The sequence below is a fragment of the Mesoplodon bidens genome, assembly GCF_964165515.1.
Source record: "Mesoplodon bidens genome assembly, chromosome: 10".
NCBI classification, from domain to species: domain Eukaryota; kingdom Metazoa; phylum Chordata; class Mammalia; order Artiodactyla; family Ziphiidae; genus Mesoplodon; species Mesoplodon bidens.
Window position 1 is genome coordinate 48,807,514 of NC_138172.1, and position 15,774 is coordinate 48,823,287.

Sequence of the window (15,774 nt, forward strand, 5' to 3'; positions counted from 1 at the left end):
CATGGAGATTTCACTCAGGGAAACACAGGGGCGGCTGAAGCTAACTTCATTCCCAGGCCGCCATACAGTGACCAGTTTTATGGTGCCTATCGGTTCAACAAAACCATGACTACTGTGGGGTCTGTACTGGGGTGCATTCCCAAAAAGGAAACCTCATCACCTTGTGCCTCAAGGTGTAATGCTAGATGGCAGAACCTACTGTGACACAATGTGGGACTTTAAAAAATGGTCACAATAGAGAACACACATTGGATAAATAAACCCAAAGGGTTTCGCCTCCATTATTTCAGAGTCTGTCAGTAAGTATGGGACAATGTGTTTTATTAGGTAAATATGGCTTTGGTATTAACAGACCCATTTCATTGCTTTTCTGTCCCACAGAACCCTGATTCAGAGGTCAGCCCCTCCATAACACTTTTCTACGTAACACTATCTTTCAGTTGCTTTGTGGATTCAGGGGAACGTGGTATTTTTAAAGTGAGAGAAAAGGAGCTTCTGTCCCTAAAATGACCAGGTGAGACTGCTGAGCAGTGGGAAAGCGGATGACCCAGCCCCTGCCCTGGCTCCACACACCAGCCTCCTAGAAGCTGGGCTCTTGCTCCAAAAAAAAATCAGCCTAATGCCTCCTGGCATTTGAGTATGTGAAGCTGGGGCCATGGGGATGGCTCTGGCTTTTAATAACATCAAAGGGATCAGCCACTAGGGGAGGTACGAAGGAGGAAAGTGACCTGGATTGGCATTCTGTAGCTGCCACAGGGTATATTTTTGATGCATTTAATGGTTTTCCTGGGCCTCTGCCATCTCAGGGACGTTGCCAGGCCAAGCTGGCAGATGCCTGGTCAGCAAGGGCAGGTTTGCCCCAGCTTGTTTATTTCAGCAAACAGCTGATTTCCAAGGCAAGGCTAGATCACCAGGAGGTACCTGCGACCTGGATGATCCCAGGAGATATTTTTGGGAAGAGAAGAAAGCACACGGGAAAGTACTTCGACAGAGAAAACAATGGGAACCTGTACAAGATTTACATACCTACTCTGATGGTGACAGTGCAGGAAATGGGGTAGACTCGTAGAATGTCAAACCTTTTGGGCAAGCCTAGGGACCATCTAGATCAAGACCCTCATTTTTCAGATGAGGAACTGATGGCGCAAGAGGGAACAAGACTTGCTGCAGGCCAGAGAGCGGAATCTGGAACTCTGCTCATCTCCAGTGTTGGGCTATTCCTACCATACTGGTTCTTGGTGCATTTTTTATATTATCAGACAAAAAACTCACATTCTTGGAATGCACAGACAACAGAATCAAATGAGTATAGAGATCTGGAGCTGAACTTTGGCTAATTTACTTTCTCCTAATCACAGTTTCCCTGAGCAACAGCCAAACAATAAGAAAGAATATGTACAACATAAATGAAGTGAGTTTCCAAGTTCCACTTAGCAGAATCAGGACTGGAGATGGGTGTTGCTGGAAGATGAGCCAGAAGACCTTGGTGGGGTAACCAATGTGGTGGCAGTGGCTGCTGAGTGGGGTCCCCGCTACAGCCCCTCACCTGGCCGTCCTCCCAGGTGAGAGAGCTACGGCCACCCTCCCCTGGGTAGGCATGAAGGGTGACCAAGGAGAGAACAGAGGGTTTGAATCATCTCGTCAGCAATGAATGGCTGAGCCCAGAGAAAGCCTGGGTGGAAATGAACACAGGAAGACAGAGCAGATAGCATCGGGGCCCCACCCACATCCTCTTGGCTTTTACCATTTCCCTGCTGTCCAGCCCAACTTCCAACTGCCGGCACCTGCATTCCCTTTCCTAAGGGCTTTGGTGGGCACGGCACCCACCCATGGGCATGGCAGGCCAGGAGCACCAAGGACTAAAGCCCCTGGGGCAGCCCTCAGGAAAGCATGACCCCAGCTCCCTGGTCCTTTGGGTGGGGTAACCATGAGGTGTGTTCCACACTGGCTCCCAGACTTCCCCAGCAGGATTCTGCTCCCGCCGCCCTGTTACAGTGGTAACTTGTTTAATAACACACCCTCTATCCAGCTGCTGTGATGGTTTCTAGTCAACTTGACTAAGCCACGGTATCCAGATATTTGGTCAAACACCCATCAGGATGTTACGATGAAGGTATCTTTTAGATGGGATTGACATTTAAATCAGTAGACTTTGAATAAAGCAGATTACCCTCCAGAATGCAGCTGGGCCTCGCCCAATCAGTTGAGGGCCTTAAAACATAAAGACCAAGGTCCCCCCCAGAAAAGAAGAAGTACTGCTTCCAGACTGCCTCTGAGCTATAATATCCATATACACACACCCTCTTGGTTCTGTTTCTCTGGGGAAACCTGACTAATACAGCTGCCTTCCCTTCCTATCTCATGGTCCTGCTTTCCTACTGGTGTTTCCTGGGATCCCCTCCTGAATCAACAATGTGCACTCAAATCCTTGACACAGGCTCTGCTTCTGCAAGAATCTGCATTAAAATGCGGCAAGTCCAGGAAACAGAATGAATTCGACCCTCCATATGTGCCAAGAACTGTGCAGATACTTTACAAACATCAAGCTTAGTTCTCCAAAACCCCATCTCACTGCAGAATTGTTGGCCCAACTAGATTCTTCTTGCAACTCAAGGGAGGGGAGAAACAGCTGAGTTACTAACGCCAAGCTGAGGACCACAACCGCTGCTCTGCTATGGGCAGAGCGTACACATGCCAACACGCTCACCTACCAGATATTTCTAAAACAAGAAAGTGTACAATCAGACAGACCAAATTACCCAATTCACCAAGTGCAATCATTTTGGAAACATTTCCCCTTTTGAACTGCCTACTCAGTGCTTCTCCTTGATTTAAAATTTATTTTGGCATTTTAAATTACACAAAAAGAAGTCAGCACCTTAGCAAAATCTCTCTTCTAGAACAAAACCAGAGACCCATGATGGGAAACCCAGCCTGAGTGAGGAGGTAGCTGCCGGAGTGGCAAGAAGTGTGGACCACCCTAAATCCCTGAGCTTGCTGCTAACAGTTTTGATCAGCCCCCACCCCAAGTGTGTCTAAAAGGGAGCCCCGCCTAAGAAGCAGAGGAGATGCCGGAGAAGCAGCCTGACAGCCCCTTTGGCTCAGCGGCCCACCCCGTGGGAGTAACAGGCTGGTGGAGTTGCTAGCGGCCGCCCCCAGCCCAGTCAGCCGGGGGCCGGGGAGGTGCTGGTTCTGATTAGGGCCTGCTCCAACAGCGCACTTCACATCCTCAGCTCTCCTTCTGGCAGCTTGTGTCCCTGCCATGTCGAATGATGTCATCTAGATGGAAAAGCTGATCAGCCCAGAGTCATGCTTCCAGCCTCCTCCTTTCCCTGCCCCCCAGCTGGTTCCCCAGGGCCCCCCACACCGGCCGGGGCCAGCATCGAGCCAGCTGTCTTGCATCAGCACGGCTCTGGTCGCTCCCAGAGAGTTTTGATTCATTCCCATTCTCCATCAGAACATGATTTCAGCTGTGAAATTCTACTAATAAATCCTCCTTCGACTTACTCTGAGCTTCCCTCGGAGTTTTCCAGGAGACGGGAAAAAAGGCTATTTCCACTTACCTAACTTTTCTCGCCCTCCCCCAAAGGAATGAGGTGGTAATTAGAATAGGTTCCCCCCCTCCTCATAGAACATGGATTTGCCTCATTATCCCATCTCCATGCTTCTCAAGAGACCGGAAGGAGCTCAGGGAATGTTCTCTGTGTGCAAATGCTCTCTGGAGTAGAAATGCACCCCTAGGACCAGAGGAAGGGTCTGGGGAAAGCTTGCTGGTGTCAGACTTATTTCTGCCACTGGCTTGCATGACCTTGGTGCCATTTCTCAGGACCTGGGCTCTATTGCTTGTCCAGGGGTAGGGCAGGCCCCCTGCTCACTCACAGCTTCGCCAGGATATACGAGAGCCACAGCGACATGAGGGAGCTGGGTCAGAGCACAGAACACAACCACTTAGGGCTCAGCCCTGGCTGGTTTCTATTTAGTGCTCCAGGGAGAGTCCAGAATTGCCAGCTTGAGTCTCAGCCTCCAAGGACTGACAAGTGCATTTAGGTTTCAGCCTGGCCGGCAAGTAGGTACAGGCCCAGCCCGCGGGTAAGGGGCAGAGGCCTCTCAGGCGTGGCCTTCACCTGCCTTGCTTATGACAGCCAGGAGGCTCCCAGGAGCCACACGCTGCTCCCCAGGCCAAGAATGAAGATTAATAAGACTTGAGATGAGCCAAACTCTTGTTTTAAATGGCTTGATGAAATCCATTATAAATGTGTTCTGGGGGCTGAGTTGGGCACGGTGTCTGCACCCCAGGACGGAGCACAGGGCTGGCCACACACACTCCATGGGGGCAAGGACCTTGCCTGGCCTGTTCCATGCTCTGTGCCCAACGCTGGGCACAGAGTCTGGCACCTTTCAGAACCTAATAACTATCTGTTGATCGAATAAGCCAACAGGAGTTTCAGCGACTCCCTGTGACAGATTTAAGAAGTTGCTGCTCGGGCTTCCCTGGTGGTGCAGTGGTTAAGAATCCGCCTGCTAATGCAGGGGACATGGGTTCGAGCCCTGGTCCGGGAAGATCCCACACGCCACAGAGCAACAAAGCCCGTGAGCCACAACTACTGAGCCTGCGCTCTAAAGCCCGTGAGCCACAACTGCTGAAGCCTGCACGCCTAGAGACTGCTCCACAACAAGAGAAGCCACTGCAATGAGAAGCCCGCGCACCACAACAAAGAGTAGCCCCCGCTCACCACAACTAGAGAAAGCCCACACGCAGCAACAAAGACCAAACTCAGCCAGTAAATAAATAAATAAATAAATTTATATATATATAAAAAATTCCTTTAAAACACGTTTTGCTGGGCCCCACCCTCAGAGTTTCCGAATCAGGCAGAATTCACATGTCTAACAAGATTCCATGTACTGCTGTGGCGGCCGGTCTGGGAACCACCTTTGAGATCCCTGGTGCAGACCCAGAAGTGGTGGCTGCTTCCTGCAGTTACTTCCGGGTCCTCCATGACCTGCTTAACTGATTCCAAACGTTAAACGCCCTCTGTTAAAATAACTGGTGTGGTTTCCATCTTCCTCAATGGACCCTGCCAAGCTGTCACTGGCGCCAAGGCAGAGTCACCCCGTAAAGAACCTCTGCAGTTCCCACAGCATTGCCAGAAGCCACAGCAGCCCCTCTAGTGGCTTGGGTCATCAGCTGGCCCTGAATGTCCTGTGACCAAGTGGGAGCTTTGGTTTTTCCATTACCAACGCAGAAAATGAAGAGGCAAAAGGAGTCCCTTCTCTGTGTGTATGCTTCAGCCCCATCAGGTCCCAAGGGAGAGAAAAAACCAAAGAGATGACTGTAACGTCAACCGCTTATGGCTCCCCGAGACATCCCCAGGGTGGTCCCGCAGCTGAAGATGCCAGCAGATATATGCCACTTCTGACAACTGTTCAGAAGTACCTAGCACACAACCGGCGCCTCTTTACTGCACTGCCCAGGCTGTCTTGCCCAAATGCAGCCGTTATGCTGACAGACTCAGCTCTGGATATGCAGACACTGAGAGGTGCCTGGAAGATGCCCACTTGCCAAGCACGCCATGCCAAAACCACCACTAACATGCTCTTGTGCAGCTGCCAGCAGTGAGAGCAAGGAAGGCTCGTAACTAGAGTTCCAGCCCTGGGCTCCCAACGCAGAGGCCTGAGCGATGACACTGAGCTGGCCAGCACTGGCTGCTGGGCCTGGAGGAGAGAGGAGGATGTCTGTGTGCTGAAGATGCTCCCATCCTTCCTGGATATGGAAACGGGGGACCTGATCTTCCCGGTGGTACAGAACCACGGGGCTACTTCTATGCTGCACTCCACCCACATCTGGATCCACCTGGCTACTTTGCCTCCACCTGATTCCTCATCACACCATCACGACTTCCCATCATTCCCTCCTCAAACTCTCTGTATTCCCCTGCCAGCTTATTTTAAGGCAGATTTCTACATTTCTCCCTTTACTGCGAAGACTGAGATATAGCTCATTTCCCTGAATGGCAGGGGAAGAGACAGAAAATGCTGGGGATAGAAAATTTCCTGCTTTGCCCTACAAATACCCAAAGTCTCCAGTTATCATCCTCTTCACACCTGAATCTTAAATATATGTGGGCAAACATCCCCTTAGACTGTCAAGGGATGTCTAATTTCATCAGTGAACCTATGTGGCAGATGGAGGGTAAGGAAGTAACCTGCACTGGGGCAGGTGCTCCTGCTCAACATCCCACACCCTAAGGTGGACAGTAGCCAGGTTGCTGCCCATGAAGGCAATATTGGATGTCATCCAACAGCCTGTCTCTTCCATCATACCCCAGCACTGAAGGGCCATTGCTAGCCTGGACCTTAATTATAATTCTGCCTGGAGGTCAATGAAAGGGGCCCCAATGACTGGGGTCAATGACTGGGGTTCCAGAAGGATCCACTTGTGGGGGGCAGCATGAGGAGAAACCCACATCTCCTCCTGGCTCAGCCCCTGAACCTACAAATCAGAGTTTGCTCTCCCACTGATCTCATATGCTCTGAAATCACCCTTGCTCAAAACTTGCATCTTGGTTTCTTCTCCTCTATTCCTGCTCTACCAACTTACCTCCATTTCCACCACCACAGTGATGTAGTTAATGAGTCTGAAAACTGTGTATGCAGCTTCAGGATCAAAACAGAAACTCCTTCAATTCCCATTAAAAACTCTGTGAGGACACGGCTGGCCCATGCAGGCGAACGGTAAATATTTGTCAAATGAACACACACATGAACTATTAATTGCTTGCTTTTCTTAGAGTTGTAGAGTAGTTCTGCTTATTTTTAAACACAACAGAAGTAATCGTCAACTCAACAATTCTTTTAAAATGTTTTTTAATGGAGTTCAACTACACCACAAGTTAGTATTGATAAAGGACACACCATCTAACTAAGCAGAAGATATATGAGTCCCAAGACCATCAGAACATTTTTTTCCTAGGGACTGTGGTGCCTTAAACAATTAGGGAGGTGGTGGGAAATCATTTTTGGAAAGCAATAGTTTGGAAAGCAATAGTATCATCAGACCAGAATTCAACTCTTGGCTTCACCGAGACCTGTATGATCCGGACCAAGTATCTTTTTCTCACTGGGTTGCACACAAAAAAGTTTGTTAGTCCTCTCTCACTAACCAAGTCCCAAGTTCACAGTAAATTTATATTCAGTTTTGAAATTTCTAAGTTCTTTTTCAAAAATCCATATAAAAAACACAAGGTTTCATTGTCGAGCTTATTCAATCCATCTGAAGATCAAGAGAAATGCCAATGAAACAGTCTAGAAGGATTAGCATATTGTTAAATAAGGTAGAGCATTCAAGGTGCAGCGGAGAAATGGAATAGTGTGTGCACGTGAGCTCTGCGTGTCTGGGCGCCCACACACATGCGCTCCAGAGCAGAGCTTCTCAAACTTAAATGTGTACCAGCATCTTGTGGGGATCTTGCTAAATGCAGTTTCTGGTTCAGAGGTTCAGATCAGGGGCTCCGATTCTGCATTTCTAACAAGCTCCCAGGAGATGCTGATACTGCTGGTCCAACGGCTACACAGTGAGTAGGGAGGGGAGACACTCATGACACAAAAACTGTCTAAGAAATTCAATGAGTCCAGGTCCCTAATGGTGGTGGCGTTTATTGTGTTTTGTTTTGTTTTTTCCATTTTCCTGGAACTCTACTTTCTATTATTCAATGTCTTTCAAGTTAAAACAAAAGACCTCTTAATCTGCACAGTTGCTCCAGATTCATTTCCTTCAGGTGATCACACACTTTGAATTCTAATCCACACTGATCCTATCTTGTTCCAGGGCTTGGCCCAGTCTCTGGAGCTGGGCCAGCAAGTCGCCCTCTCCCAGTCAGAGAAATGGCAGGGACAGCTGGCACTGGCCAGGGTTCGCCTGCCCCTTCTCCAACATCTGAAGCTAACAAAGCAGCTTCCCCACCTTTTGGAAGCCCGAGCCTTTGGAAAACTCAGCAATCCTATCCCACCACCCATCCTCGGTCTCTGATTCCACAGTAAAGAACACAAGCCCCTGACATCTGACTGGTGTTGCAAGCTCAAGGGAGAGCCTCCAAAGTCCCACCACTTCTTTTTTCTAACTGCATGGAATGTTCCAGAAGGGCCAGGCTATTCACTGCATTTCCACAAGCCCCACCACCTATCCCACCCATGGCCCAGTGAGGTTTCAGTCTGGTCCATGGACATTTGGAGAAAGGATGCTTAGAGTCAAATATTATTGGTCTGAGAGCTAGGGGTTGCAATGAATTGGAAAAACAATGGTAAGAAAAGAAGAGGGGGAACCTCAGGGGAAAGGGCATCTAGCCTATGGGCCTGCTGCCTACAAAACCAGCTGTGATGCCCAGCAGGAGGGAACCCCAGAAACATTCCCTGGCTGCCCACGACCCCACATGCCCACTCCAGCTAAGATGGTTATGCTGAGCCCTAACTCGGTGGCTCTTTACCTATTTCTCCCGGAACGTGCTTGCCGTGGAAGCTAAAGCAGGCGGTGACATTCAGGCAGTTCACAGGCTGCTGGCCATCGTGACACTGGGGTGCCGTGATGTTGATGGAGGTGGGGAGGAAGATGGAGACATCCACCGTGATGACGGGTCTCGCCCTACAGGTCAAGAGGAAGGCGACTTAGTGACGGTGAAGAGCAGCACTCAGAACCAAATGAGAACTAAACCAACAGGACAAATCCCAGGGCTTCAGACCAGCCTCTAATTAAAGTGTGAAATAGCCCAAGAGAGAATGGCCAGGGTGCTCTGCAAATCCTTTTCTCCGGTTTCTCAGCTTATTTCCCAATAAATGAATGGTTATCTTCCCAATAATGAAGGCAAGTTAGTTGTTAACAAAACACATCTGTCTGCTTGAAGCCGTAAATGAACCACCAGATGTTGAGAGATTATTTAAAATTTCACCAGTAAAGTTCTGATTTCCATTATATTAGGAAGATAGGAATAGATTTAAGAGGTGTCCCTATAGGGGATGCTGTGACTCAAGAAATAGATACACAAGCAGGAATTCCCCAAAGCATTTACTGCCATTACAAGCATGAACTGCAAAGTCCCATCCAGTGGGTCAAACCTACTCTCTTCATTTACTCCCATCAATTCATTAAGTATTTTTCTAAAAGACCTCGATGAATGGAGTCCCAGCTGGTAACACCAAAGCACTTTAGAGCTGAAGAAATCAACCTGCCTGGTCGTGGGACCAAGTGAAACCCAATAAACAACCACACTCCTCTCACCGACAGGGATCACCCCCCAGGGCCTGATGGATGGACTCCATCCATCACTGCTGGCCTTCTGGGGACTCCCCGGGGGCTCCCCAACAGAAGCAGAGAGTGAATCACACCATTCTTCTCTTGTTGCAAACATCTGCTGAGGGACGGTTCACCTAAGCTATGGCTTAACCTTCTCCCCTCCAGGCCTCACAAAAAGACCCTTTTACCTCCAAGGAGCCCCGGCCTTCACGCCACTGGGGTGACATAACAAGATTACGGGGCATTAGCAGCTTGAGAACAATGACCTCACTTGTGTTCAGTGATCCCACAAAGAGCATCCAGGGGGACAAGACAGATGGGAACCAGGACCAACACCAACTCTGAGAAAAGAAAGCGTTAAGGAAAACCTCAGAGAAAAAAGGAAGCGAGGAGCTGCATGGCCCAGATGGGGTTAGAGGATTTCACTATTGCCAGCACTGCCTTGAGACGTGGGTCAAGAGAGGAACAGCTGTGACAGGTAGAAAGGAACTGCAGGATCCCAGAGCAGATACAGCTGTAGGTCTAACGGCAGTCAGACAACAGCGCTGCCTGGAAGAAATCCAATAGCCGGTTTTCCAACTTCCTCCTGGATTCATTCTTAGAAAGTGCTCGAGTGTTCCTTAGCACCCCTGGCACTTGGATGTCTCCTTTCTCTGTGTTCCCGGCACTGTGTTCACACCTCACCTCACCTACTAACTAAGGTCACTGTCCATTTCCAAACCCGCCCCACCCACCCTGTAGGCCCTCCGAGGGGGGTGGGAATCCTGGTGAGTTCATCCTGATATTCCCAGGAGAGTAAGTGTTCGAAAACACTTGTTATATGAACTTACTTAAAAAACAGAAATAGAATCACAGATGTAGAAAACAAACATACGGTTACCAAGGGGGAAAGGATGGGAGGGATAAATTGGGAGATTGGGATTGACATATACACACTACTATATATAAAATAGATAACTAATAAGGACCTACTGTATAGCACAGGGAACTCTACTCAATACTCTGTAATGGCCTATATGGGAAAAGAATCTTAAAAAGAGTGGATATATGTATATGTAAAACTGATTCACTTTGCTGTACACCTGAAACTAACACAACACTGTAAATCAACTATAGTCCAATAAAAATTCAAACAAACAAACAAACAAAAAACCTTGTTAAATGGGTGAAACCTCCTCTCCAGGCCAAGGGATTGAAAACCACAGAAGGAGCCAAAGTTTCACAAAACAGGGCATCCACCCTGTGAGAGCCCCAGCTGCCCATGTGTCCTGCCAGTCACTGCACAGAAGCAGCCCAGGCCCTCCTATCACCCCAGGGCCCCCTTCGTGGGGAGGACGCCTCTTCTCCTGGCAGAGCCTGGCAGAGGAAGGCGAGGTGAGCAGGAAGCAGAAGTGAGTGGTACAGACAAAAGGACCTCCATGAGCCATTGTTAAAAAAAAAAAACAGTCCTTGGAAATGACAGACCAGGACCTTCACAAGCACACCTCTAACATCCATCAGATCAGTTCCCTCAAGCCTTTTTGTTTCAACTCCAAGTATTGTTTTTGGACCAGGAAAAGCCCAGAAATCTTTCATAAGCCTCTCTGATCACTTCCTTTGATCTTCAATGGCATTAACACCAGGCGCCTATCACCCTAACACCAGGCCTGCCCTCTCGAGCTAATCCCAGAGAACAAACTTCCCGAGGGCAGAGCTTGGCCAACCCACACCCCTGAGGGGCGGGAGACTGCGTTTCACAGTCTGAGATGAAAGCAAAGGGGCACCCAAAGACAGCACCGCAAAAGAAGCTGGTGGCTGGAATACTTCTTTTTTAATTGAAATATAGTTGATTTACAATGTTGTGCGAGTTTCAGGTGTACAGCAAAGGGATTCAGTTACACATACACATATATCTATTCTTTTTCAGATTCTTTTCCCTTATTGATTATTATACGATATTGAGTATAGTTCCCTGTGCTATACAGTAGGACCCTGTTGTTTATCTATTTTATGTATAGTAGTGTGTATATGTTAGTCCCAAACTCCTAATTTATCCCTCCCCCCACCTTTCCCCTTTGGTAACCAGAAATTTGTTTTCTATGTCTGTGATTCTATTTCTGCTTTGTAAATAAGTTCACTTGTATAATTTTTTTTAGATTCCACCTATAAGTGAGATATGGTATTTGTCTTTCTCTGCCTGGCTTACTTCACTTAGTATGATCATCTCTAGGTTTATCCATGTTGCTGCAAACGGCATTATTTCATTCTTTCTTATAGCTGAGTAATATTCCGTTGTATATATATATATATATATATATATATATATATATATATATATATATACCACATCTTCTTTTTCCATGGAATACTTCTTTCTGATGCTTCTCGGATAGTTCAAATTCTGATATTTGATTTGATCCTGATATTTAACTTCCAGGTACATAATAAAACCAGTCAGAATACTTTCTGACGTGGTGTTGCTCCAGTGACCCTGGCCTTCTGTGGGGTCGTGTTGCTTGCAGGGCAGAGACGGTGGGGGCGGACACATAATGAGCCCGCACCCTGGTGAAAGTGTTAGACCACTAACTGGGATATCCCCAAAGCCATCCATTACTCCAGGGAGCTACTTCATGTCTTAACAGGTCAATGCACAGAGCAGAATGAATGAGGGAATGGGATACGGTGAGCTCGGCACCCCTACGCACCCCTGCAGTGGCTGTCACAGCCTTCCGTGGACCTCCCTGTCCAAGCCGGTACTCTTGGCCCTGCTCCTAAAGCCTCCCCTCCCTGGGAGTGCTTCCAGGCGTTCTCTTCCATGGACTCTACATCTGGCCCCGTTGGAGTTCACCTCGTCCGATTCAACCCTCCATCCCAGGCTGGGGTCTGGGGTCTCCCATCCACGTGCCACTGCCTCGCTTTATGTTTACACCCATGTGTGAGCAAACCCCTGGGGAGGGCTGTCCCTCACATCAGAGGACAGAAGGAGACAAGCCCCTCTGGGTTAGAGCTCACAGCTACAAGCTTATAAAATACAAGAATGATGAAAAAGCAGAACCTATGAGATGTGCCTTTTGTGCCAGAAGCTCCCAGTCTGGAGAGGGCCTGGTTTCCACTAAGAGAAGTGAGGGAACACGTTTTATTCAAGGGGAATCCTGAGAAGCCAGGGAACGCTGCTCAGAAGAGTGAGGAGAGGGAAAATGACTTTGTGAGGCCACCAGCCAGAGCCCTGGCTTCACAAGTCCAACCGCAACCATCTGGAGCTATGAAAGCTGTTCCACCTGAAAAACTACCAACCCAGAAGAACGGTGATAAAGTAGAAACCCAGTCCCGTGGGGAGTAATTAAAGGGCCCATCTTACTGAAGTCACCACCCGAGGGACACAGCCGCCACCTTCAAATACTGAAGGGCTGTTATATGGAAGATAGGGGACCAAGAAGCAGACTTGGAGGCAGGCAAATTAAACCCAACTGATGTCAGAATTGCTAACATTTATTGAGCACTTAAACCAGGCACTGTTCTAGCTCACTGAGCTCACATAAGAACTTATGATACCCAGTGAGGTAAGTACTATTATTGCCTTTTTAACAGATGACAATCCTGAAGCAGAGGTTACCAGACTTGCCCAGGAAACTCACCTTGTAAGGGCAGAGTTAGGGTTTGAACCCAGACCACCTGGCCCCAGAGTTTACACCCTTAACCTTAAGGCTATTCTGCCTCTTTAACAATTTAACATTTGTCGGGGGGGGGGATGTCATATTAAATTTATTCATTTCATTTCCAACATGATTGGCCATGTTAAGCCAACTCTTAGGAAAGAAAGAACGTGAAAGCCAAAGGCCCTTGAGGCTATGTGTCTTGATGAGAAAATATGATCCAAGTCTCTGTCTAGAGCATCCCTAGGGTGTTGTTCATCACCTTTTCTAAATCCTTAGAATATTTATTATCTATACTGTTCATATAGCACATATTTCATTATATAGCTGAGGTTTTATGATATATTTATGGCTTGCTTTAACTAATCCCCTTGGTGTAGAATGGACAATGCCTGAAATATTATGTTTCCCCACAATTCTCTGCCCACTGTGGTGCTCAATAAATGAGTAGTGGTTGATATTAGAAGTATTATAATCCCTGGAGTAGCAGAGTCATTTCTGACTCAGGAATTTTATGATCATCATCTTGAAAAAGTAAGTTACACAGGGATTTTCTTAAAGACAATTCTGACTGCTGCCAATATGACAAAGCTTGAAATTAGCATTTGTCAGTTAAGTGTGCAAAGTAACTAGCTTGAACAATTTAACATTTTTCATTACCTGTGGGTGAACTGGTCCCCTCAGAAGTTACTAATCCCCACCCTAGGCACTACGTCCTTCTAGAGGAGGCTGTGTGGTCCTGTGGTAGAGACTCAGAGGAAGGCCCTGCTGAATGAGAGGAATCTAGGGTGTGGAAATCCATGGCCTCTGGGATCCCTTCCAGCTCTAAGATCCTACTAGCCTATTTTAGAAAGTTCTGAAATCAGGTTGTTAACAAAACCTAAGAGTTGGCTCCCGCTCCAAAGTGTAATGTTGCCTTCTCTGAGTCACAGAGACAGAAATACTTGGAGAGGGTTCATGGGTGGGCCGGCAGCCCGCTGGCCTTTGCAGGAGAGATCCAGACTGCATGGGCTTCACAGCGAGGACTGGGCCTGAGCTCATGTCCCTCACCCTCTGTTGCCACCAAAGAATGAGGGGGCAGGAGGCTCCCAGGCCCTGGGGGGCTGGGGACTACAAGGTGGGAGAGCCGGGATGAAGGGTGCAGGGATGAAGAGATGGGATAGAGCAGTGTCATGGCGCCCACAGGAAATGATACCATGTGTAGAGCACATCTATGGAAGAGGCTGTTCACGGCAAAAAGCAAAAACCCCAACTCTTCCTAGAAGCTCCTAGAGGAGCTTCCAGCATCCAAGAGGATGCTATCCTCTCACACACGTAAACCACTCAAGGCCCACCAGCTGGAAACCCTGGGATACAGGATAACAAGAATGAAAAAACAGAGGCAGCATTCGCACTTACCAAGCACCTCTGCCTGCAAGGAACAGGGCAGAGTGACTGCTGACTAATGATGAGTAACTCCCCTGGGCCCCCCTTCCCCACCAAATTCCATCCCTCACCCACGAAGAGCCAAGAGGAAAGAGAGAAGCATCTCACCTTAGGAGAACCACACTGTCCGACATGAAAGCTCCAATAGTTACATCTGAAAACCACAAGTTTACAGATTCAGAAACTTGCTGAAGCCCATTTCACCCACCCGCTGTCAAGGGGCTCCACGGCAGTGGAGGCCAGCCTCAAGGTCAGGGGGCCCCCCTGGGCTCTGAAATGACTTTGTAGGAGTTAGAGCCACACTGCCCCGTATGGCAGTCAATCACCAGATGTTGCTGCTGAGACCCCAAAACGTGCTGGTCTGCACTGAGATGTGCTGTATGTGTAAGACAGGAAACAATTTTAAAGACCTGGTACCAAAAAACATTAACGATCTCATTAATAATTTTTATACTGATTGTATGTTGAGATGATAATGTGTTAGATACATTGGGCTAAATTAACATTATGAAAATTAAGTTCACCTGTTTCTTTTTATCTTTTCAGTGGTTACTAGAATATTTTAAATTATGTAAGTGGCTCACATTATATTTCTTTTGGACATCAGGGAATCAGAGAGGGGGACACTTGGAATTAAATGACTCTTGGGAAAAGCTCTAAGTTCTGTAGAACATGTGAATCATCTCCGTTCCACCCCTCACTCTATGTGACCCCGGAGTCTCTCTGTGTCCTTGTCTGCACAATGGAGATAATTATCCCCACTGTCTTCTTCAAATGTTGACAATATTTCATAATATTTAAATCAGAATATATTTATTAAACACTTGTTCAATATATTTATTAAATATGTTAAATCAGATATTAAAATCAGAAAACTCATGAAAATACTTGGCAAACTATAAATCAAGACAAGTGTTAGCTGGTAATGTTTATTCCTAAAAAATTTAATTTAGGAAGTATGCATTTATCCAACAGCTCTCTGCCTTTCCTCTCCTCAAATATAAACCTCTCAGCCCTGTGGTTCCCATGACTACTTCACAGAACCAAGCATCTGAATCCCTACATCTATACGACGTCCTCATTAAGGAAACACAAAGAGCATATCTGTGGATTGCAGGGCTGCTAAAATTTCTGCACTTGGGTATGCTTGTTAATTTTGCTATTTTCTAATAGCCTTTTTAAATTGCCTGGATATTTGAAAATAAAAGAACCTGACGCACTTGCCATTTCTTTTAGGAAAAATGCAAGATAAGAAATCCACATCCGTCGTGAAGTGTGACCATACCTGCTCACCATGCAACTACAGAGAAGCAGCCTGAGTCCCCGTCCACAATGATGTGGTCTCTGGTGCCCTTAGTTCTCTGAGGCTCAGTATCCTTGTCTGTAAACTGGGGAGACACCCCCATCTTTAGCTACCTATGGGGTAACTAT

General features: G+C 47.5%; 1 protein-coding gene across 1 annotated transcript in view; it reads right to left on the reverse strand.

Annotated features, from left to right (window-relative positions):
• ITGA9 (integrin subunit alpha 9) overlaps positions 1-15,774 on the reverse strand; it is a 296,584-nt gene that overhangs the window by 211,662 nt on the left and 69,148 nt on the right. Inside the window, exons 13-14 of the mRNA XM_081247512.1 lie at positions 14,452-14,497; positions 8,484-8,638 (exon numbers count right to left, since the gene is read on the reverse strand). Coding sequence (XP_081103638.1) covers positions 8,484-8,638; positions 14,452-14,497 — 201 coding nt within the window. The remainder of the gene's footprint in view (positions 1-8,483; positions 8,639-14,451; positions 14,498-15,774) is intronic.